The sequence below is a fragment of the Hevea brasiliensis genome, chromosome 12 (genome assembly GCF_030052815.1).
Source record: "Hevea brasiliensis isolate MT/VB/25A 57/8 chromosome 12, ASM3005281v1, whole genome shotgun sequence".
Classification (NCBI taxonomy): Eukaryota; Viridiplantae; Streptophyta; class Magnoliopsida; order Malpighiales; family Euphorbiaceae; genus Hevea; species Hevea brasiliensis.
Window position 1 is genome coordinate 11,636,459 of NC_079504.1, and position 25,181 is coordinate 11,661,639.

General features: G+C 33.1%; 3 protein-coding genes across 8 annotated transcripts; 2 read left to right on the plus strand and 1 right to left on the minus strand.

The window, feature by feature from the left end:
* Positions 1 to 2,750: 2,750 nt before the first annotated feature.
* Positions 2,751 to 9,129, plus strand: LOC110645423 (ACT domain-containing protein ACR3). 2 transcript variants are annotated; one of them, XM_021798589.2, is made up of 10 exons: positions 2,751 to 3,052; positions 3,358 to 3,434; positions 5,494 to 5,607; positions 5,818 to 5,931; positions 6,037 to 6,082; positions 6,360 to 6,474; positions 6,730 to 6,797; positions 6,975 to 7,592; positions 8,064 to 8,168; positions 8,662 to 9,129. In XM_021798589.2, the coding sequence occupies exons 4-10, from the start codon at positions 5,861 to 5,863 to the stop codon at positions 8,980 to 8,982; spliced, it is 1,344 nt and encodes a 447-aa protein (XP_021654281.1). In that variant the 5' UTR covers positions 2,751 to 3,052; positions 3,358 to 3,434; positions 5,494 to 5,607; positions 5,818 to 5,860; the 3' UTR covers positions 8,983 to 9,129. The 2 variants fall into 2 exon arrangements, with proteins under 2 accessions (XP_021654281.1, XP_057987101.1); XM_058131118.1 differs by lacking the exons at positions 2,751 to 3,052; positions 3,358 to 3,434 and adding an exon at positions 4,936 to 5,084.
* Positions 9,130 to 10,882: 1,753 nt separating this feature from the next.
* LOC110645417 (F-box protein SKP2A) lies at positions 10,883 to 14,625 on the plus strand. 4 transcript variants are annotated; one of them, XM_021798579.2, is made up of 5 exons: positions 10,883 to 11,029; positions 11,137 to 11,451; positions 12,806 to 13,154; positions 13,237 to 13,378; positions 13,954 to 14,625. In XM_021798579.2, the coding sequence occupies exons 2-5, from the start codon at positions 11,174 to 11,176 to the stop codon at positions 14,322 to 14,324; spliced, it is 1,140 nt and encodes a 379-aa protein (XP_021654271.2). In that variant the 5' UTR covers positions 10,883 to 11,029; positions 11,137 to 11,173; the 3' UTR covers positions 14,325 to 14,625. The 4 variants fall into 4 exon arrangements, with proteins under 4 accessions (XP_021654271.2, XP_021654269.2, XP_021654273.2 ...); XM_021798577.2 differs by having other exon boundaries at positions 10,903 to 11,029; positions 11,106 to 11,451; XM_058131119.1 differs by lacking the exon at positions 10,883 to 11,029 and adding an exon at positions 11,691 to 11,745 and having other exon boundaries at positions 11,261 to 11,451.
* Positions 14,626 to 14,955: 330 nt separating this feature from the next.
* Positions 14,956 to 18,471, minus strand: LOC110645416 (chaperone protein dnaJ 10). Of its 2 annotated transcripts, none has more exons than XM_021798575.2 (10): positions 18,133 to 18,471; positions 17,764 to 17,823; positions 17,427 to 17,509; positions 16,954 to 17,107; positions 16,745 to 16,874; positions 16,420 to 16,578; positions 16,133 to 16,311; positions 15,898 to 15,978; positions 15,541 to 15,690; positions 14,956 to 15,302 (listed from the first exon to the last, which is right to left on the minus strand). In XM_021798575.2, the coding sequence occupies exons 1-10, from the start codon at positions 18,217 to 18,219 to the stop codon at positions 15,222 to 15,224; spliced, it is 1,164 nt and encodes a 387-aa protein (XP_021654267.2). In that variant the 5' UTR covers positions 18,220 to 18,471; the 3' UTR covers positions 14,956 to 15,221. The 2 variants fall into 2 exon arrangements, with proteins under 2 accessions (XP_021654267.2, XP_021654266.2); XM_021798574.2 differs by having other exon boundaries at positions 15,541 to 15,693; positions 18,133 to 18,467.
* Between the last annotated feature and the right edge of the window lie 6,710 nt (positions 18,472 to 25,181).

Here is a 25,181-nt window from a genome sequence, read left to right on the forward strand (position 1 = left end):
TTTTGTAAAATTACTAATTAAAAAAATTTATTAATTTAACAAAAAAATAATTATTACAAAAATTATATGCAACGCAAGTAATTATTTTAATTTAAACGCAATTTACTTTAATGAATGAATAATTTATTTTTACAATTTTTTAATAAAATTTAATACATATTATTTATCCAGTGAATTTTAAAAAAAAAGTACTATATGTGTTTTTTTTTAGTTTAAGAAATTAATTTTATTTTTGGTAAATTTTTCATAATTAAAAATTTAAGAAAAAAATATTAATTTATAAAAATCACATAAAATAAATTATAAATTTTGATTAAATCATTTTATTTTTTATAAAAAAATAATTTTACTTTATAATAAAAATAAATTCTCAAATTTTATATAAAAAGCATACAAATTATGAAGTATATATAAGTAGCAATAAGCATCCCACAATTGTAGAATGAGCTAAAAGCTTTTATGCCCACATTGTCAAATATTTTATGACAACATTCTCATCTTTTAGCAATAAAAATAGATAATAATTCAACGGTAGATATTGATCCTTGTCTAATAAAATGACTCAGGGCCCCATTTAGTCATTCCCACAATTCCACTTGCACTTAGTTGTTATCTACCTAGTACCTACCATAGAGGCCACCATGAGCCGGTTTGAAAACAGGTTCGATTAAAATCGAATCGATTAGAATTATCGATTGATATATAATTTTGAATTAGTTCAAAATTATCACCTCTAAAAGTTGGCTTCATCTCTCCTTCAAATAAATCGTCAAATATATCAGAATAAATAATTTGACTTTTAAATAAAAAAATTGAGAGATATTGCACAACCTTATCTTCAGGTTTTGAGAATGTATTTATTTATTTTATCACATTTTTCTATTTTAATTAAATATAATAATATTTTAGTTAATTATTAATATTTTTTTAATTGAAGTTGTTAATATTATTATTGTGTTGAAAGAGTCTGAAAGTTGAATAATTAAAGGATTCTATTATTGCCATGGAAGCATAATTGCTTAATTATTTTAAAGAAATGTCTTATAGTTTTCTTTTTTATTTATTTTTAATCTTAAATTAAAAATTATTGAATTATGTGATTATTTAGTAAAATAATAGGAATGCTAGTTACCAACTTTAATAACAGATATTTTTAATACTTGTTATATTATTATTCCACATTAATTATTTTTTAAATTTCATTTATTTTTTATTTCTCTCTCTTATATCATAGTTTTTTTTTTCTATTGCTTATTAAATTGTTTATCATCATTGGCTATAAAAAAATAGATAAATAATATAAAATAATAATATTACTAATATTAAAAGTAAATATTATTAGCATTATATATATATATATATATGTATGTATGTATGAAGTTCTGTAGCTTTTCGGCCATAAGATCTCAGCTGTATTCTCAAGTGGATGTTAGAGTAGGAAGGAATAAATTTAAAAATTTGTCGTCCACTTATATAGTTATAATATTATAATTTTTTAACTTTAAAATGTAATATAAAATTTTTTAATTTTTTAAATTTTATACAATAAAATTTTTCTAACTTTCAATTAATGATTTTTCAGTTAAAAATTAATGCAAATAGTTTCTGCATGGTGCTTAATCAATATTTCTCTCTCCTCTTTTATGTAAAGTATAAAATTATTTTTTTTATGCATGAAAATTATTCTGTCTATAGAGAGAAAAGTTATTCAATTTACACATATCTTGAGAGAAAAAAGAGAAATATTGACTAAGCTTAATGTTGGAATTGTCCATGTCAGCGTCTAACTGAAAAACTGATAATTGGAGGTTAGAGAAATTTTACTGTGTAAAATTTAAAAATTTATGAGGTTTTATGTTACATTTTTAAGTTTAGATACTCTAATGTTACAACTAGATAAATTTAGAGATAATTGTCAAAATTTATCTAGAAAGTTAATAATTGGATATCTACCAAAAACAATTTTTTATTTAAAAAAATCAACATTTGAATTTGATCGGACCATGTCCAAAATGAAGAAAATAACAAATAAAATCGAAACCATGGAAACGATTTCATTCCCTTGAAGCTTCAACCTTGAATCAAAATCATCGATTTTAGCCTGATTTTGACTTGATTTCGTTCATTGGTCAACCTTAAGATTCAGATTTTCGGTTCTTAGACATGAGCCTAGTCTGAATTTAGACTGAAACAAGACCGATTAAAATTTAATCAAAATCAATCAAATCCAAATTTGATAAGAACAATCTTCAATTAATTTGGATCAATTTTGATTGGATTGAATTTGATCAAATTGGTTTGAATCAAATGAACTGAAATAAAATTAAAGCGAAACTGAGACTAAATCTAGGGGACACCCTTCAGTCCGATCACAAATTCTTAACCCTTTAGATCAGAATCACTAGCCTAATTTCGATTCTAGTCCAAAATCAGACCGCGTTTATGTCTACCAATTCTAAATCAGAATCAGCTCGAGTCGGACCATGTCCTTGTCCGTGACCGTTAAACGAGACAAACAACAACGAACCAGCCCATAAAATGCAGACCTTCAAGCCCCTAAAAGTTATTTACTCTCCTTGAATCTGCACGTGGGGAAGGCCCACACACAACAGAGCACAAATAATTGGGACGTACTTGTCACGTTCTTGAGTGAGAGTGGAAGTGATATGTTTTCTTACGGAAGATTGTCCAGTGAAGTTGTTTGGTCGCCGCGTCATTTCTGAATAATAAAATCGAATTATTAAGATCTACTAAATATTTAAAGAGTTTTTGCTTCTCATCGTCACGCCATCTTCCTCTGTTCGATCCAATTCACTCATCATGTAGAGTGGGGGATAGAGAGAGAGAGAGAGAGCATGTTGTGAGAAAGTGCTCTTCCAACGTAGAAAGCACGTAGACCAGAGAGAGAGAGAGAGAGAGAGAGAGAGAGAGATCCAAAGGATGCTTTTTGAGAGAGTACTTCCTCTGTTTCTGTGATAAATCTCTGACCTCTGCTACTACTCTGCTTTTTTTGTTTTTTTTTTATCTGCGTTTTTAAGGATGTGAATAAGCGGTAAGCGTTTTTCCTCTTGTTCTTGCTGGGATTTTGGAGGAAATTTTCAAAGGGCCAGCACCAATTTCTCCTTTCTTTTTTTCTTTTTTTTCTCTTTCTGTTTTTGTTCTGTGTCTTCAGTTTTTCCTTTGCTCTGTACTCCAAATATCCATAGCTGCTATCTAAATGACACTTGTTATAATTATTTTCTTGAATGGATTGTCTAAGTCTCCTTCAATTTCTTGATCTTTTTTATTTTGAAAGTTCAATCGTTACATGATGTCTTTACATTTTTCATTCAACTGATTTATACGTGAAAATTGCAGGTTCTCTTCCATTTCCTTGCTTTCTCGTGGACTGCTGATACCAGCTCTATAGACGGATCTTCTTCTCATCTTTCTTGGTAAGTTCCCATATAAAATTTACAGTTTTAGCTAGATTCAAAGAGTAGAGTTGGTCACAAATTGTTCTTCTAATAGAACAGTCTATAAACAGTCATCTCTCTTTGTTTATGATTAGTTGCGTAATTAAGTTGAATTCCCTACCATTTGAACACTGATGGGTACATGTTTAGCGCAAGAGACAATGAATGAGAAAAGTAATAGACGTATGCTATCGTTTTGTTAATGGTGCCCAAGAAAGAAACGATAAACGACAGTAATTTTGGTTTTACCAGCTGGGACATTATTGTTATTAGGTAAGGTAAATCAAAGGGCCAAGAGGGTAATGGTGGAGTGAAAATGAAGTAGAGCGGACGGTGGAGATGGATCAAATTCAAGTTTGGTATTTGAGGAACTGTAGGGATACTCATGATATGTTAGGTCAAATAAAGCTAGCAAGGAATCAAAATCTTTTTATGTCACCTCAAAAGTGATTTCTGGTCTGCTTGACTCTGTTTTTTGGTAAACTTTATTCTGTTTAGAATGACGTATTAAGAACATAATAAGAGTCTTATTGCCACTTGCCATGCCAATACAACCTTGGCCATTAAAACTTCTGCTTGTAATTTTAGACCGTCTCCCCGTGGGTACCACTTCTTTTTGTTTGTTTGTTTCTCAAGTTCAAGAAACCCTAAGGCCTTTGGCCTAGTGGTAATTCTCCATGCTTTTTGGGGAGGTTCTATTTGGATTACATATCCCACATCGGGAAGTTAAAAAAATTAAAGGATAAATATAAGTGATAGATTGTAATATTAAATTGGTTAGTATTTTTTTAAAAAAAATATTTTTCATATACAAATTATTTTATGTTAAACAAACGAAACTTTATATGAACTTGAATTAATAGTTAATTGGCTTAACACCGTCTCCAAATTTAACAGGTTCACCCCACCCACCAAAGTGATGGAATTAACCTGAACATGTGATTTGGCCGTCATGCTATGAGCCATGAGGCCTTCATATATATATATATATATATAAACTTTCTCAATGAATTTTTTTTTGAATACCTAATTTGCTAGATTGGATGAAAAGGAAAAAATTTGATAAGATTCAAATTGAAAATTCTAAATTATCAGAATTTAAATTGTAATTTTTAAATATTAGGGCCTCAATTGAATCCAAACCTATACTTATTTTTTAAGTTATACGAAAATTTAAGTTCCCACTTCTGAAATTTTGCATTAGTTTGGGGTGGGGGGATTGTTGTGTCCTGGGCATACGAGTATGACTGCTTGTTTTGTCTATTCCGTTGAAAGTGATTAAATCTTGTTCTATGTTTAATGCTTTTGAATGCAATAACTATTTCTATGACAATGACATTACGCGACTATGTACAACCAATTAATATGGGGTTTGTTTGTTTTCATCATAAGTCGTTTTCCATGAGTCTATGGTTGAAGGGTGGTCCTGCAACTCATTTACTACTACACGTTCTATTTCCTTTTGGAGCACTATTAGGCACTCTTCTCTATTGCATATCACCCCACAAACATCAGTAGAGGATGAAACTCAAATGGATTTTTATGATGGAAGAGATCAATATTTGAATGCCTATGCCAATGAAATTGTATTGTGTGAGCAACGTCTAGAAAGTTGTCAGTTATGTTAAGGTACTTTTTCTTTTTATTTGGTTTCAAATGGGACTTGAACTTGAAACCTTACAATCTATGCAAACAACTTTAGTACAAATGAGTTAAAGTTCATTGGTTGCGATACTTTCTTTGTGCAAATGCATCGCGAATGAGATCAGCCATTAAACCGTCTCGCTAGTCGCATAATGGTTGGATGGATGCCTATCTTATAGTTTAGGAGGCGAAGGGTTCAAACCCAGATATTCCCTTTCATTTTCCATATCTAATATATAACTTTCCTTCGTTCAAGCTTCACGTTGGTTGCATTTAGACTCACCAGAAAGATTATTAGCAATAAACTTTTCCGAACTGCAGCTTTTTTAAATGATTGAGCTCTAGGTCTTCTTTATATCTCATCCATTGATCAGCACTTGTTTCTTGTTTGCAGATATTTAATGTGAACTTGTAAGCCTGTTTGTCAGCAAGAAGGACTGCTATATTGTACTTGGACACCTGGCTAGCTAAATCATCAAGAGACCATTTCTTGTCTTCCTTGAACAGGGTATTGCTCTTTAAGATGCAAAATAAGTTGCACTAGCACAAAATCACAGCTCATTTGATCCTACATTCTTAAGCTTTGGTCCAAGCTTTAAAATATTTTAGTCTCCTTTGAAAATTTTGTTAATTTCATGAACTTGTCAATAACCCAGACAGGGAATAAAGAGTCATCATGACTGAGAGCCTGATAATAGTTCATCTTGTGGTGACACAGGACAAGATATCTGCTGGTTGATTGGAGAAAGAAAGCGAATTCAATGGCTAAAGTTTGTTGGCCATACTTTGATCCTGAGTATGAGAACTTGAGCACTAGAATCAATCCACCAAGGTACTTACCGGATGGATTATCCATAAAAGCTACTACTCTAAGGTTCTTTTTCATTTATTACTTCATGCCTCTCCTTAATTATTTTTCTCCCTTTTTTAACTACAGGGTATCTGTTGATAACACTAGTTGCAATGATTGTACTCTAATAAAGGTAATCTTTTTCATTATAGCTATTAATCATTTTTGCTTCCTCATGACCTCCAACTCCAAGATGAACCATGTATAATCTGCTCAACCTAATCTTGCAATGCTATTAGATTAAAGATGGGGTGGTGGGGTTCCTCATTATTATTCAATTCTTGAAGCATAAAAAACAGTGTGTTTTAATCAGAACGCAAATTTATCATGCATGCTTGCTATACTTTTGTGATCAACAATATATAGTACAACTATGGTGGATAATTATTTATGGAATGTGATGTACATAGGTTGACAGCATGAACAAACCAGGAATTCTTCTGGAAGTGGTGCAAATCCTAACTGATCTTGACCTTATCATCACCAAGGCTTACATATCCTCAGATGGAGGATGGTTTATGGACAGTATGTACATGCTTCTGTTGTTTCTTTCCTTGTTCTTTGATGATTAAGCAAGGGATGGTGCTCTTTCTATGCTGAAGAACCTTTTTATATAATTTAAAAATAAGCTTAACTATATTAGATCTACAATAGTCCTCCCTTGATGTTTTTAAGTCTAAAGACTAAGGTTAAAGCCAAGTGTTCGCCATATTGTTATAGCCTTACGTTAATATTTCCTTTACTTTTTTTCTCACTGTTTTTTCTTCCCTTATGAAACAGTATTTCATGTCACTGATCAACAAGGAAAGAAGATCATGGATGGTAAAACCATTGACTACATAGAGAAGGTATATGCTTCTTATCTTCTTAATGTGCTATATTTAAGATCTATATGACAATATAGGTTCTTGATACAAAATTTGTTCAAGTTCTCAATTTCACTGATCAATCTGATTCTATGAATTTTATAATTTTCTCCATCTGACTGTAGTAAGCAATTTCTAATACAATTTTTGTTACAATAGGCTTTAGGTCCAAAAGAGTACAACAAAGATGAATTGAAGGCTTGGCCTGGCAAACGGGTAGGAGTGCACTCTGTTGGTGATCACACGGCCATTGAACTCATTGGCAGGGATCGTCCAGGTCTCTTATCTGAGATTACTGCTGTCCTTGCCAACCTTCACTTCAATGTGGTTGCTGCTGAAGTTTGGACACATAATAGACGGATAGCTTGTGTCGTTTATGTCAATGATGACACTACTTGCCGTGCTGTTGATGACCCAAACAGATTATCTGTTACGGAGGAGCAGCTTAAGAACATTTTACGTGGGTGCGAGGATGATGAGAAAGCAGCTCGTACCAGCTTCTCCATGGGGTTCACCCATATTGATCGAAGGCTACACCAAATGTTTTTTGCAGATAGGGATTATGAAGGTGTCGGAGTGACAAATGAGGTTGATTATCCTGCCTCCTTCAAGCCAAAGATCACAGTTGAGCGTTGCGGGGAAAAGGATTATTCAGTGGTTAGTGTTTGGTGCAAAGATCGAGCAAAATTGCTGTTTGACATTGTGTGCACACTCACAGACATGCAATATGTTGTTTTTCATGCCACAATATCATCTGATGGCCCCCATGCACTGCAGGTATGTGTATCTATCTTTTCTCAAGGAATATGATAGCTGCTTCTTAACAACTTAAAGCAAAATTTAGCGACATTTATCGTTTCTGTAGAAGGCGATCCTAAAGCATGTTCTGTGCATTTGCAAATGCTTCAACTTTCTTTCTATTCCATTAGCCTTCCTTCGAGGACCATTTGATTCTCCAAAAATCAATTCAACAATATTTACATAGTTCCAATTTTATTCCATAGCATTCAAAATGGTCTTATGCTGAAGTCTAGTTTGAGGGTTTAAAAGATCACGTTATTTTCATATCAATTTCTTGCTCTGACTCATATAATTCAAGTGATTCCACTATTGAGTGATATTTTACCCCTTCAAAGAAAATATGCTTTGCCTTCATATAATGTAAGTTATGAACTGTGTTGATCACATCTGCCCTTGAATACTTAACTAGAACGAGGTTGAAGTTACTGATCAAGCATGTCACTACAGGAGTATTATATCCGTCACATGGATGGTTGCACACTTGATACTGAAGGAGAGAAAGAAAGAGTCATCAAATGTCTTGAAGCTGCAATTGGGAGAAGAGTAAGCGAGGTGAGTGAAGTAATATTTTTGTGCTTAAGATATGCCTTCACGGCTAAAGCAAACAGTACCTTTTTTTCCCCTTAATGTGACTTTCATTTATTGTGGAATTGATTTTGCGTCCTAACCATAGGATTTAGAACCACTGGTCCACCAAGATATTGTGGTGATGACATCTAATTAATTCATGATTACAGTATAGCATCTTTAGCTGATTAGCTGCCTGTTACAGCTACATTTTGATAGCTACATAAATCCTATAATCATAATTGACCAGATTTGAGTATGATCCGATGAAAGTAAAGGGAAAATGTTGTTCAACTAATTACTTTGACAATGTAGGCTTATATGGTGAAATCGATATTACAACTTTCTACCTGGGAAGAATTAACAATATAACTGCCATTTAGAAAACCAGTTTTGACATGGAGAGCATATTGATTATATCTTCTCGAATTTAATCACATATGTGTTTTTTTTTTTTTTTTTTTGAACATGAACTCAGGGTCTGAGCTTGGAGCTCTGTGCAAAGGACAGAGTAGGCTTGCTGTCTGAAGTAACAAGGGTTCTGAGAGAGAATGGATTATCTGTTACAAGAGCTGGCGTAACAACAGTCGGAGAGCAAGCAATGAATGTATTTTATGTGAGAGATGCTTCAGGGAACCCAGTGGACATGAAGACTATCGAAGCTCTTCGAAAAGAAATTGGACACACCATGATGCTTGATGTGAAAAAACCTACTGCTAGTGCAAGGGAACCTGAAGCCAAAGGATGGGCAAAAACGAGCTTCTTCTTTGGTAACTTGTTCGAAAGGTTCTTGGCTTGAAAATCATGTCCATATAATATAATGTAACAGAAACTATGAACTGTATAGAACAATAAAATATGGGCAAGGCTTGTAATTGTATACTTGCTTGTGTACGTATGGCATAAATATAACTTGCAAGCTAATGAAGTTTGTGCTTTTATTTTTCTTCCTGGTTTTATGGCTTTGATTCTGCACATTGCTCATTAATCTAATGAATTTCAGAGTTAGCCAAGAAAAGCTTGTTATACCCTTCCTGGACATAAGCCCAAGTCACAATCTGAATAGTGAGATCTCCGCAAAAGATAGATGAGACTCAGACTTGGCCAAGGAAAGCTTGTGATACTCTTCTTGGACATAGACTTAAGACACAACATGAGCGGTGAGATCCGCATAAAAAATATATGAAACTCACATATTTTTGTCTTAGTTCATGATAAATCCCATATTTTTTCTTCTTTTGAGTGTTATGTGATCTAACTGAATTGTAGATGATCAAACGGATCTCTAACCTGTAAAATTCTGCAATTTTCAATTGGACGTTACACATTTGAGTGATAATTCAAAGGATATTTGGAATTTTCGTTGTCCGATTCCCTAAATTTTTTGAGTTTTTTTACTGATGAGCCCTTCATTCTTTAATTCGTAACTTATTTAACTTTTCAATTTAATAACGAAAACAGAAACCTGAGAATTTACTAATCAAAGTTTTAAAAAATAACTATAAGTTTCTTTACAATTGAACAAACTGAGTTTAATAAATTCAACAAAATCATTAAAATAAAAGTTAGAGGGGTTTAACATTTTTTTTTTTATCTTTTTTTTTTATTTTTTTTTAATTTTTTCTTCTATAATTAGTCAAAGAATTAATATTTCCTTTCTCTTTTTTTTATTTTTAATTTTATTCTTTTATGTTAATAAATTTGACTATAAAGATTTTAAATAATTTTTTTTAAGAAAATCTATTTCAATAATTGAAAATAAAATATAAATTTAAAGCATAAATCATCCTGATAAATTCAACATAAATCATTTATGTAAAAAATAATGATAATTATTTTAATTTGAAGGGTTTGATAATGTTAACAAGCTAATATCATCAGTCATAAATTATTAATTTATATTTATGAAAAAAAATCTTAAAATTTAAAAGTTATCATTTCAATTCCAATTAAAAATGATATTATTTATTTTTTAGAATAGAAATAAAATATAATATTTAAAGTATTTTTATATTAATAAAAAAGGAAAAATTTTATATTCTATATAATTAAACGAATCACAAAAATACTGTCTTAAAATGAGGTTGAAAAATTTATTCATGAAAATTATTTATTGATCTAAATTTGTTGAAGTGAAATTTTCATGTATTATCGAAAGAAAGATTTTTCTAATGGAGTAAGTATTATTTTCTCTAAAGTATTATTTTCTCTATTTTTTAATAATAAAATATTTTAAAAAAATAATTTTAACACTAAATGATTTCCATTCATCATATTCTTCGATTCATTTTTTTTTATTATAGTATTTTATCAATAAAAAAAATATTTTATTTAACTTTATTAAATTAATAATTATATATTATCTAAATAATTTTAAAAATGTTAAAATTATTTTATTTTAATAATTATAATATTTAATAATATATTTTTGTAGTTAATTTAAAAATTAATTTTAAATAATTCTATTAAATAAATAATTGTTTATTTTTAAATTAATTTATAAATTAAAAAATAAATTTTTAATTTAATTTTTGTTTTTGGCCTTTTCCTCAAGCTTTATGAAAGCGTCTTCCATTTATTTTTTCTAGCAACTTGAGAACATTGCAATTATTATTTTATTATTTATTAAAGAAAACTGGGGGTTAGCAATCAAAGGTACCACTTTACATGGGACCTACTTCATTTTTGCCAAACGAAATCACCGATCGATATCAGACACGTGGTACCACACCTGTCGCTAATTCTCTTCCCTTACGTTACTCCCTCTCCAAACTGCTCCTCGTCTTGATAAACGCGCCCTCCTCCTTTCTTCCTTCTTCAGAGACTCTGATTCAGACCGGAATTTGGTATGTCCTGACTTCATCATCCCAAAACGCTTTGTCGTTTTATTTCTTCTATATCACTCTCTCTCTTTGCTGACAGAAAAGAGAAATTCTCTTTTAATAATTCCCAGAGGTAGCGGTTGAAGACGGTGGTGGGTTCAGATTGAAATGTTGGGTGAAGCAAAACTGGGGAGTGAGGACTTGAACCAGTGCTTTGAGAGGCTCCTGATGGTTGGTGGTGGGAATAGTGGGATTGCTGGTGGCATTAGTCAGGGAGGAAAGAAAATGGAGGGATTGGTCGTCACTGAGTGGAAAGATATTCCTATGGAGCTCTTGCTGCGGATTGTTTCTCTTGTTGATGATCGGACCGTAATTGTAGCTTCTGGGGTTTGTAGTGGGTGGAGGGATGCTATCTGCTTGGGCCTCACCCATCTCTGTCTCTCTTGGTATTGACACTTCTTTCTCTCTCACTAAACTGCTGTACTTCTAATGCTTTGAGGGCTTATATCATCTATGGTTCTTAGTTGTGCTGGTGAATTGAATTTTGATTTTGGTTTCAGGATTTCTAAAATAGTATTGTGTTTGCAAGTTTTTCTTGTTAATGCTAAATGAGATATGTGTTGTATCAGTGATTCCATTTTAGATTTGAAGTCATTTATTATTAATTATTTATGGGCTCATCCAGGTGCCTGGTGGGGGATTAAGAGAATGGAGGAAGTAATGTCTTTTGCAACTTCATGGTCTGTAGTTCTTTTATGGACTGTTTCTTAGATTGCCAGAATTTGTTTTTTCCTGGTATTTCCGAAGTTTGGGTGATTGTTACTGGATCTGATTTTTATTGTGCTGAGTATCTTTAGTTTCTTTTAGTTTAATGCTATATTATAATTCGTTCATCCCTTCTGCTCCCATATCCATGATGACAACCTTCATAGTCCTTTTAAACAAAGAATCAATTCCTAAGAGTATTTCTATTTTCATTTTCTCTTGGTTTCCTATTATAAAGATTTTATGATTCTCCACTCTCAAGTGTAGCACCTGCGAGCATCCCATGGTAAGAGACACAGATATAGAGTTATGTCAAACTATACTTTTTTCAAACAATGACCAGGCCAATCTTGTGACTTTACTGTGATTGCTTCTTCAGTCATTCATTACCATGGCAATTATTCTGGATTGTGAAATGATGGTTCATCACTTCTTGAATCCGAATTTAAAATATAGGGAATTCATTGACAATAGTAATAGGTGATATCCATGTCTGTGGCATGTGCAAAAGTGAGTTTCAGACTATATGGTTGCTTGTTTTATGTTCATTGGAAAGAATCTGTAGAAACAAATGGGCAATTAGATTAACTTGAATGCCTCATAATTCCTTCCAAGGATGAAGTTGAGCTTCGCTAAGGTTTTAGAGATATTTTCATGAATTCTTAAGATATTTCTGATAGCTGACCTTGAGGCTTTTTGAAAATAGCTTATTCCTAGGAAATTATTCATGTTTTCAGTCTTGTTAGGCCTTTCCTCTGGGGCTATTGGTTGCTGGATGCCTGCCTGTAGTGTATTCTACCTCCTATGAACTGGGGAAAAAAATAAAGTTATAAAGAGGCCTTATTTGGTTGGTTAATCCTTTTTGTTATTTGTTCCAAATCATCTTGGGCTCTAAGGGGCTTGCAGTATAAATTGGTGCCATTTTTGGTTAAGGGAGATGTTAGGGAAAATGACTTCTGTCTTGTGTCTTCTCTGGGAAGTTCCATGACTATCAGCTTGATGATACCTATCACAGTATCACATTTCTTCTTTCAGGTGCAAAAACAACATGAACAACTTGCTTCTGTCTCTGGCTCCTAAATTCACAAAACTGGAAACTCTGGTACTGCGACAAGCTAAACCCCAACTTGAGGATAATGCTGTTGAGGCTATTGCAAGCTACTGTCATAATCTGCAAGACCTAGACCTCAGCAAAAGCTTTAAGCTTAGTGATTGTTCCCTGTATGCATTACCTCATGGTTGTCCCAACCTTACCAAACTCAACATTAGTGGGTGTACAGCATTTACAGATAGTGCTCTTGAATATCTGACTGGGTTTTGCCGAAAATTAAAAATTTTGAATCTTTGTGGATGTGTAAAGACTGCAACTGACCGTGCTTTGCAGGTCAAATGAGTTACTAACCTCTCTTTTTTTTCCTATGTTTCTTTATAGAAGTGATTTATAAACTTTCATAAATCATTTGCAGGCTATTGGACAGAACTGCAGTCAGTTGCAATCTCTAAATCTGGGATGGTGTGAGAATGTGGGTGATCTTGGAGTAGTGAGCCTAGCATACGGATGCCCTGATCTCAGAACTCTTGATTTATGTGGATGTGTCTGTATAACAGGTATTTCATGTCTGGGGAGGCTATTCAACAATTAGAGAATTGAAAATGGTCTTCATATTTTTTTTATTCATGAATTGATTGTGTTGTTTTGATGGTCAAGCTTTCTTGTAAAAGACATATCAACATTTTACATTTTTTTTTGTGTGTAATTTCTATGCATAAGAAGGGAATAGCTGCAGCTCAAACCTCTTCCTTAGTTTTAGGTTTCCTGAGTTTAGAATTTTTGCAGCATCTAGGTTGTGAGTCTAGAATTGAATATTTAGGATAAGATCTGGTGTTCAAAATCCATTTTTCTTGAGAGGAAATATTTAGCAATATCTTCCAGAAATTTTTTTGTGGAGTGTTCTAGTTTATATTCACTGACTGAAGACTTTTATGATTGTTCTGGACAATGGCCCTTCTTATTGATAAAAGATGATTCATATAGTGATAACAATATTAAATTTTAATCCTGAGTCTGTTATTTGATGTTGAGCAGTTTGCTACTTTAAGTTTCAGGCAGAAGATATCTTTTTTTACATAAGGTAATTTTGGCATTTTCTCTGATGACCGACTTTTTTATAATTTTATTGTAGACGATAGCGTGATTGCTTTGGCATACAGGTGTCTCCATTTGAGATCCCTTGGCCTGTATTATTGTCGAAACATCACAGATAGGGCCATGTATTCACTGGTTCATAGCCGAGTGAAGAACAAACCTCCAATGTGGCAATCCATGAAGGGCAGGTGCGATGAGGAAGGGTTAAGGAGTCTCAATATCAGCCAATGCACAGCACTTACCCCTCCTGCTGTGCAGGCACTATGCGACTCATTTCCTGCACTTCACACCTGCTCAGGTAGGCATTCCCTTGTCATGAGTGGCTGTTTGAACTTGACATCAGTGCACTGTGCCTGTGCAGTCCAAGCACACCGTACAATGAGTTATGTTCCTCATCCAGCTCATTGAGCACTTCACTAAGCTTGAAGTTTTTTAAGTTCAATTCCAATCCAGCTCACTGAGCAAGTATCAAGTTTGTTTAGAATCCCACTGAAGTAACTATGCCCATGTACATACATGTTTGTGTTTAAAACTGGACTGTTTGGCTGCAAATCAGCAGAACTTTCGTTGTTGGAAGTATGGTATGTATAGTTTGTTCTTATTCTTCCTTTCTGAATTACCCAACATTTTGGTCTATTTGCAAGCCAAGTTTGTTGTTCATTACTAGGTTTTCCCTTTTCATGATCAGAACTCAAGATGTTTCATGGTCTCTTGCAAATAGTCTTATATGTATTTTCGTGAGAAAATTAATTTTCAACGCATATAGAACCTGCCTTGGAACAAATTTCTTTTCATCATCTTAGGCTGCCTTAACTGGAGATTGCCTATACAATTCATATTCAATATTAGCAAGAGTTATATTTCAAATTACAAAGTACTTCTCTAGGAAAAACTCAGCATCTTACCAGTTGATAACTCGTTATCTTTCATCTGCATGTACGTTCTTCTCTCAGTGGTTTAGAAGCTTTGTGCAAAGCTCTCACATGCTGTCGTTGGCAGTAACAGATTGTAAAAACATCCAAAGCACAAACCCTTGAAATGAAATGAACAAATTGGTTTCTAACTTTATACACGAAGTCATTTTGCTGTAGCAGATACCAAACAATGTGATTGCGAAAGTATTCTTATCTTGCCTTTAAATGAAAAAAAAAATGAAAAAGAAAAAATAAAACAAAGAAGCTTGCGCCAATCTGTCCATCAATAATAAAAGTTCTTTCAACAAGATGGCTTCGGCTAACTTTATCACTTGCTCAACACAAATTTCATATCGTCAAACCTTGGTTATGTACATACTATGCATCAGCATCACTTGCTTTTGTACACAATCTCATCATCATCCACATCAAATGCTGGATTACAAAGGCATCTGAAGAGTCTACCAATGCCCTGAAACCATAAAACAAGTTGATTAATGATACACATGAACAAATCCATATGCAAAGCTTCTGGCCTACTTCAGGAAACTACAGAGAGCTGTTCTTTCCATTCACTCAGAGTGAATGTTTTCTGCATTCTTATGCTATTTTTTTCAAAAATGTGAAGGCAAATGTGGGAGTTAAGAAGGAACTTGTGAATGGTAAATAGATTTAGCTTTAAATATATATAATATAATACAGTGACTTGCCTGAGTAAGTAAAGGAGTTCTATATGATATTGCTTTTGGTGAATCCTCTTCACTACTGCTCTCAGAACTGCTTCCATCATCATCATCTACATCAGCAATTGCAGCAGCGTTTTTTCCTTTCGATGTTGACCCATTTCGTGCTTGCTTTTCCTGCTGAAAATGAAACAATGTTTAAGAAATCAACATTAGGTCTTTAACTACTAGGACCAGCAATTCTTGTCTTGTGACAAAAGAAGCCCATTTTTCAGAACCTTTTTGGTTTTTACTAGAGCAGTAACTTGCAGTAAAGCTCAAGAATTATATAGAGTTCATTTGCGTAGAAATTACTAAGAAATGATTGTTAAATAGACTCTGCACCTGAAAGATCTTTCCAAGAATTTTCAGAGCCAAGGCACGGGCTTTAAGTTCTTCCTTGCTAACATTACTTTCCCTCAGGACCTACACACAAGTTTAAAGTCATGAAATGGATCTCCAGTGAGTTTTCCTTCCAAATGGTTGGAGGGAAAGGTGTCTCCCAAGACACAAGCTATCCTAGTTTTCCATCCTAATAAACCAAAACAGAGGACAAAGAAATAAATGAAGAGAGACTCACCATTTGACAAACGTGTACAAGGGTAACTTCAATGTCCACTACATTCAATTTCCATAATGAGTTCATCAGTATCTCTTTGTTTGAGCGTAGATGAGATTCAACGTCGTTTTCAGGGCCACTTCCATCCATTTTAAATTGCTTGCGGATATCCTCTTGAAGCTGCAGCAACTGAAAAGCTCCTGAATTTTTTTTGCCCATATGGTTAGTACACGCAAGTGTGCACGCACACAAGAATTATTGCTAGAGGAGAAGATGATCGAGATGTAGAAGAACAGATATGATTGTACCTTTTGCTGCTGTAATCTGAGACTTCCAGAAATGGCCCTTATTGCGAACCCACTCAGCCAAAAATGGCACCCCGAGATAAATTGCTTTCTTTCCAAGCTCTTGTGCTGCTTGTCTTGAATATATGTAGCCAATAGTTTGTAATATATCTACTCCAAAAGCTGTATATTTAAGTCAGAAATATAATGTTAAATTATGCTATGAAGTTATCTTTCTGTACTAAACCATCAAAATAGAATTGCAATCATTATTATGAATAAACTTTACAGTAATTTAATGGCTGTCACAAATGAAGAAGTGTTATGCCAAAATGGGCAGTACGCAGACCTGCATCAGAGAGCCGTTTAGCTTCAGATTCAACACGCCTCAAGAATCCTATCTTGTCACCTCGAACATGTTGGTTAAGAAAATCTTTAAGCAATCTTGCGAGCTTTTCCTCTCTTTCTTTTTGAACAGCCTTCAATCAATGATTGCAAATTAGACATTGTTTGTAATGTATGAATTCAAGGATGCATTGAATTTAAGAACCTCCTTACCTTCAATTTATCATGCATTTTCTCAGGATTGTCAATTTCAGTAGCTAATTCTGAAGAAGCCATAGATGCCACAGATAAATGTCCTATGTAGTCCTCAAATAATTCACTTCCGAACAGAAGAGCAAAAACAGCTGTAGGATCAAGCATGCTTTCCCTGATAGAGGACATCATATTATTTTTTAGAAGTAGTATAGATAACCTTCTAGGTAATCAGCTTTGTGCACAACAAATAAATTACAAATCCAAGCTATAATCTGAACCAGGAAAATTGTACCAGTCTGCAATTTTCAGGCAAAAGCAGGTATGTGACATATTTCAAGTGAATCCTGAGACTAAACTCAAGAGATTGGTAACAATCTTTGAATCCTTGCAGTCTTTGGCCAAAATAAATAAATAAATAAATAAAAAGAATTAACTGCTGAACTTCACAGCACTTAATGCAATATATAATTAAGCGACTGCAGAAGACTTGCCTTGATATGCAATACTTTCCATTCCTATCATAAGCATCTCTTTGCACTGGATCACTCAAGACTTGATAAGCTTCACCTAACACCTGTCAAAATTCGCAATTCTTTCTGTTTAACAATCTTAAAGAATAACATTTTCAAGCATGTAGGTCTCTTATGTTTCCAATCAAGAATGTGTAGTCTCGTTCTTTATAATAGCTCGTCTCAATAAGGCACACATGAATATGCAGATGTGGTGCTGGCACAATAGGCAGATTACTATATATGCACCCAGAGCAAGAGATGAAATGGGAACTCTTTTGCAAATTACAAGAACAAGTACTATTAGAAGAGAACTTGCCTGAAATCTTTCTGCAGCCTGAGGATCATTTGGATTTTTATCTGGATGAACTTGCCTGGCCTGTAAAGTATAAAATTTCTTTCTTTTACATCTTGGCCATGGTAAAAGAGTATTACAACAATTAATTTTCAATACCAAAACTTGAAAATGAGGAAAAGCTTCTCTCATAAGATCTAAGCCAAGGATATAGCCTATAACCCAATGATTTGAAATAAGCATGTCTAAAATTCAAATTTGTAATTACTTCAATTGAAATTCATCTACTCAATCGTTGTCTATGAAGAAACCCTCATCAAACCATCAGTTTAAAGAAAAAAAAGAAAAGAAAACTAAACACAATATGGAGACCCTGAAAAACTGAACTCAAACCTTAAGATAATAAGCTTTGCGAATCTCATCCTCTGAAGCAGAAGGGCTGACACCAAGAACATCATAATACTCAGTTTCCTTCACCATTATTGAATTTTCCTGGATGATGGTGAAGTTCAGCTTTCCAAATGAGAGAGTCACAACTCAGGAATGCTAATTAATTAGGAATGTGAAATGATAAAAAGAAAGAGAGAATATGGGAAAAGAGAGAGAGAGAGAGAGAGAGAGAGAGAGAGAGAAAGGGTTATGTTGGGAGCGAGCCCCACTTGGTTGTGTTGGCTTTCCAGTTCTTGAAAGCAATAAACAAAAGAGAGAAAGGCTCTTTGTCGCGGGAGCAAAACAGTATTTTAACTGTCAATAAGGTGGCGCTTATGATATTAGTGTGCTTCCCCGTCTTTGAATTTGCCTTTTTTAATGTTTTCTGAGTCTGAGACCTGTCAAGTGGGCTTGTGTTTGCCCACCTGTGGGATCCATGTGGGCTAGGTTTTGCCATACTTTGGGCTTTTTGAATGGGCCTATCTTATCTTTAGGTCCCATTTAGATCTACATGTTTTTTTCACTCAGCTATATAATTAAGGGATTGTTTAACATTATTGAGCTATTGATGAGTGTTAGAGCTATTATTGAGAAAAACACATTCTTAACAATGTTATTCAAAGGGAATTAAAATTAATTTAAAGTAAAATTTGACATATTTTAATTATAAAAACTCAAAATAATTAAAAATTTTCTTCTAAATTATTTTTTTAATGTCTAAAGTGATACTTTTTAAAAAACGCTTTATTTTCTAACCTCAATCTCAAACAGGTAAGGGAAAAAATAAATAAAAAATTTAAGTTTATTTAAAAATTCATTGTTGACAGCTTTTCAATAGATCACTCATTTTTACATTCCTTAATTTAATTTGATAAGTCATAAAATCTGTCACACAGAAATAATTTTATATCTCTAATACTAACCACCACACCATAAAACCACTCATTAATAAAATTGCAAAAATTAATATAATATTTCTAACACAAAAATTAATATAAAAATGTGAATTATTTTATAATAATATACAAATAAAAATTAAAATGCACATACTTGCTTTTACCAATATAATTTTTATTAGGATTCCTAGCTAAATCATTTAAGAGTCATTCATATAATATATTTTCAAGGAAGAGATATTTAAATTTATTATATTATAATTTTTTTATTTAAAATAAAAATCTATATATATATAAATTTCAAATGCATTTTAATTGTCTATGTAAAAGGCTCTTAAAAGGAAATCAATTTCTTTCTAATTATTTTAATTAAATATTTTTTATAATAACAATTTTTTAATTTCAACTGAAAAGTAGTCATGTGAATTGTAATCATCCTTATTTAATCATTATTGTATTGCATGATAATAATGTGAAAATATTGGGTCACACTCAAACCTTTAGCATCTCATCAAACACAAAATATTTTACAAAATAATCATTATAAGAACACAGAAGAAAGTGCACATGTGTGATAAGCAAGAGAGGACTGAAAGATTGCCCTGCTTCAAAGAATGGCTTTGATGGGGATGATGATAATGTTTATGTCTATGCATAGCTGTTGAAAAGTTTCCATGTGTTATCTAATAATGTTTAGCCATGGGTATAAGCATGAGAAAGGACTCCCTTATTCTAGAGGGGAGGAAAGCAAGTGATAGAATATATATATATATATATATATATATATATATATATATATATATATATAGTAAGGTCTCTCTAGAGTGCTAACTACTATATTATACTATTGGTTTTAGAACAAATGATATTTTAAAAAAAATTATTATATTACTTAAATAAAAACTAATATATCAATCGTAAAATTTTTATTTAATCATTATTAGTTTTATTTTTAGAAAAAAAAATTGATCCATAATTTTTTTTTAATTTACAAGAATATCCCTCTATGTCTAATTTGTAGTCTACAGAAAATTATTCTTTTCAGAATTTATAACTATCTCTCTTAATAATGCCTTCTCTAACAATGACAAATCTAAAAAAAATTCAAATCAATATAAAAAAATAGATAATAAAATATTATTAAAAATTAAAAATATAATATTAATATCTTATAAGATTCAACATAATCCAATACCTTGAAAACTATAAAAAAAAAATACATTATCACTAATGCTATCAAATACATATTTCTTTAACTAAAAATCATTTATCAATTTATCATATATATAATTATATTATTTTATCTTGATAAAATTTATTATTGAAAAAATCACAATAAAATTTTAAAAATAAATAAATTTTTAAATGCACAACATGCTTCTTTTTTTTATTAATTAATTTTAAATTTTCTTGCAAAAAGAGTTCAATAATAAATTTATTGAGGGTTAACATATATAAATATATGTATATACAAATAATATATTAGAAAAAAGAGGAATCCATTTAGTGGCTTACATTTACCAGAGTTTTTCAAGAATCAAAGCTGAATTCTCTTCTTAGGAGTACAATAGTAAAACTTGTTGGTCAGCTCCATAGTTTATTTAATGAAATAAATTTCATTAAAACAAAGTGGATTTAACATTTATATATACATGTTTGTATATTGTAATTTGAAAATGTATTTACTACAAATAGATATTAGCATTATAAAAATTCCAAAATTTTTTATTTTTCGACATGACTTTCTAATCGAATTTTTATATTTTACCTTTGAGATGTTAATATAATTTTGTTTTAGATACATATAAACTATAAAACATAATATTTTGTGATTGCATAAGATGAAACCTCCAGCATCTTGTATCCTTTGGCATTCATCAGATCTATCAGGTCTACGATCAATAGACAATGGAATAGCTACAAGTAAACAATAACTATAGTCATAATTAATACAATTGATAAGCTGATAATCACTCGTAAGCTTCTAACTAAACAATTATGATGTTGCAAGTGAACCTTCATAAACTTCTTCTCTGTAAAGGCATCATAAAAGCATCTGACATGTTTTTAAGCAATGTTTAATCAAATATAAATCTTGGGGTTGAGCGATTCTTATTTTAAATATCAACAGTCCCTTTTCATTTAGAATTTATCACTCCACAACAATTGATAGATTATATGAACCTTATGAATCAAACACTTGACCATGAAAAAGAGGAGAAGAGAGGCAATCTGAACCAGCTTTACTGGCTAACACTCACCAACATTTGCAACATCGAGTGGATCCCCTAAGAGCACATCTGTCTATCTAAATGCTTCAACTGCAATGAAGTACTTGTTCCCATGAAAAATGGGAAAAAAGAAAATAGGCATTCCATACAAAGAATGAAGGGAGAATTACCCTAAGAGCACATCTATCTAAATGCTTCAACTGCAATCAAGTACTTGTTCCTATGAAAAATGGGAAAAAAGAAAAAAGGCATTCCATCCAAAGAATGATGGGAGACGTACATCAATTACATACCACTAGCTGTCTTTGTGTCTTTGATAAAATTTGGATGGCTACTTTTTCTTTGATAAGCTGATGATTTTAATGATAATAAAAAAAAAAAAAAAAAGGAAAAGCTTAGCACTAAACCCTCAAACTAAACTCCGACTGATAAGTCTCCCCTCGAAAACCAACCTAGAGAGAAACATGCCAAGTGAAAAAAACCTGACAAGAGAATTACAAAACACCAAGAGAAAACATTGCCAACAGCAGAACAGAAGCAACACAACAAACCAAGCCCAGCAGCAACCTGCTGCACAAATTCAAAAAGAGAATAACTGCAAGTACAAATAAAACAGAGCACCAAGCTAATAGACCAACAACTACAGAAGTGAGGAAGCAAACGACACTAATGAAAGCAACAAACAAAGAGAGAAATTAAGAACCCAAAGCTGAAAAACCCAGGGGAAATGCCACAAACATCTGCTACCATTAGATTGATCAGTTCAAGGCAGCATTTCTAGCTTAGCCCAAATCACATGAAAGCTACCAAATCCTCAAGCTTAGACAAGCCGTGCTTTGCAAGAGAATCAGCAGCAGGGTTTCCTTCCCCAAGAGTATGATGAAGAACAACTGGTGGGAGAGCCTTAATGTTCTTATACATTGAATTGATTACAGATGAGAGGTGCCAGGGTGCCGATTCTGGATGCTTAACCCATGAAAGTGCAAATTTTGAATAAGATTCAATGTATATTTTAAGAGCAGAAAAGCAAATAGTGGGCAAAGAGAAACACAGCTCTATTGCTTTGTGTATAGCCATCAACTCTGCAGTGTTTGAATCCACGATCCCTGCTCGACAAGACAAGAGACAAACAAAAACTCCACATGAATCATGAAGCATCCCTCCAATTGCTCCTACCCCCTGGTTTACCCATTGAAGAACCATCAACAGTCCACTTATAGCAATTAACAGGTGGGGGAGTCTAGGAGATGGTAGGCTTCTATTTGCTTGGGTTAGACCAGGCTTTGATAGCCAATGAGGTGACCAAAAGGTCCGTTCCCTCTATTTCCAGAATTACAGGCAACCAGGTAGAAAAAGAACTTTGTACTTGCTCCTAAAGGGAGGCCAATGCAGCGTGTGGGTAAATTCCCTGTTTTGCAACAAGCTGAAACAGCAGCCTTCTTAAGCAAGGATTCCTCCACGTTTATGCCAAAGAGGGCGCTCTTATGGAAGTTAACTTTCAGCCCAGACATTAGGGTGAATAATCCCATAATTCTCGAGATGGTCATAACGAACTCTGCATTTGGGGGACAGAAAAATAATGTGTCCTGTGCGAATTTTTGATGTGAGATAACTTCCCCAGAACCAACAGACACACCTCGAAGCAAACCCAGCTCGCAAGCCTTATCAATCATCAAACTTGGGGATTCGGTAGCAACGACAAAAAGAAATGGAGACAAGAGATCACCTTGTCTCAGCCCATTCCGCGTGGTGTATTCCTCAGTGGGACTCCCATTAATCAAATTTGAGAATCGAGTGTTGGAGAGACAGGCATTTTATCCACAATCACCACTTCCTGCCAAAGCCCATATGCTCCATTACCCTTTCAATATGATCCCAGCTGACCATATCAAATGCGATCTCAAAGTCGATTTTGAATAGGAAGCAGCTTTTGTTAGCCTTCTTGTGATAACCCACTATTTCACTAGCAACCAGGAAACTGTCAAGAATTTGACGCCCTTTAACAAAGGCATTTTGTTGAGGACTGATCACAGATGGCAACAGCCCTTTGATTCTATTAGCAAGAAGCATTGCAATGATCTTGTAGAGGCCATGAATTAAACTGATAGATCTATAATCATGGACCTTCGATGAACCTGAAAATTTAGGAACCAAAGACAGAAATGACAATTTGATTGGGGGGAGGCTTGATGAGGAATAGAAGTCATTAACCAGGGCAACAACATCATCCTTTATTAGATCCCAAGAATTTTTGTAGAAGCAAAAGTTGGCGCCATCAGGTCCAATTGCCTTAGATGAATCACAGGCCCAAACCACTGCTTTTACCTCATCATATGAGAAAGGTTCTTCAATCCTCAATGCCTCAGCTGGAGAGAGAGTAGAGTATTTTAAGTTTGACGCTTGACACAACATTTAGAAGTCCTCAAAGAATCTCGACCGAAAGTGATCCACCACAATCCTCCTTGTAGCAGAGATATCAGCACAACTATGCCCTATATCAATAATTCTGACAATCCTATTCTTCATCCATTTGCTCGAACATTGAATATGGAAGAATTTAGTGCTTTTATCCCCCAATTTGCTTCATGTGATTCTGGATTTTTGTCTCCAAATGCTCTCGTTCCTAGCAGCCCAGAGGTGCTTCTCAGTCTTCAACTGATCAATTACAGCAAGTTTTGAAGGTTGAGGACCCAATGCTCTGCTTCACACTCCCGGTGATCGATAGAGACTTTCAGTGCCTTAAGCTTAGAGTCTATGAATGGATACTTAACTTCCTGAAAGGGTTGTTTTTTATATATGCAGCAGTTCTGGCACCTCCATGACCTAAAATAAAACAATATATACATTAGAGCGAAGAAATGAGGAGTAAAACATTAGCTATTTCACTATCTAACTATCAAAACCCTATTAGCTAAACTCTAATTAAGTTTTAATCTCAAACTAGTTAAACTTTGTTATTTGAATACTTATCGCTCATTTAACTCTAGGGTCGCATTCTATGAGCAGTTTTGATTATGAATATTTTTTTACTATTTCTATCTACACCAGTTTTGGAGTACCTCTACCTGCCTCTTTTCCCCCTCCTATTAATTGAAAATTCACTCATTTTTTTAACCACTAATTCATCCACAGATATATGTTAGACATGGCCAAACCATCTGAGCCAATCCTCCCTTAAAAACTTATACCCACATCCATCTTCCTAAAATGCACTCTTGTTTCATGGGTTCTCTACAAATTTTAGAACTTCAGACTATGAATTCCCCAGTCCATCGATATGATTATTTCAAGTGACAAGAATTTCTCAAAAGAAATCAACCCATCAAACTCACTGATAATCCTCAAGCCTCCTAGTCCAAATCAGTAAATCAAGAGTTAGCAGGTAGTTATGGATATGCCAAGCTTAGATGAAAGTAAACACCCCATGGATTGGATTCCAATGGTACCCTAAATTTGCGATGCCAAAATAAATTAAGAGAAAGAATAGGAATAAGAAAACATGAATTTCACAATGCCTCATGCCACATGTTGTTTCATTGTTATTTTCCATAGGATCAACTTGGAAGAGCTGAGTCCATACGCCTTTATCTTAGAACTGATCGAATTCAACTTCCTAGATACCTGATTGATGTGGTCCAACCGCAAGTGCACGGGTCGTATAAGTAATATAGAAAAGATATAGTTCCCACGAGGAGTTGTGTTAATGATTGAATCTTTTATATAAAAAGTTAACTAATTTAAACTATTTTTGTTATTAAAACAATAAATTGATGGATATTGAAGTATGAATTCTATATGTGTAAAATTAATGATCTATTCAACAATGTAACGATTTAACTAAATTTACATCAAATTAAAACAAACAAATTGAAATATGGCAAGATTT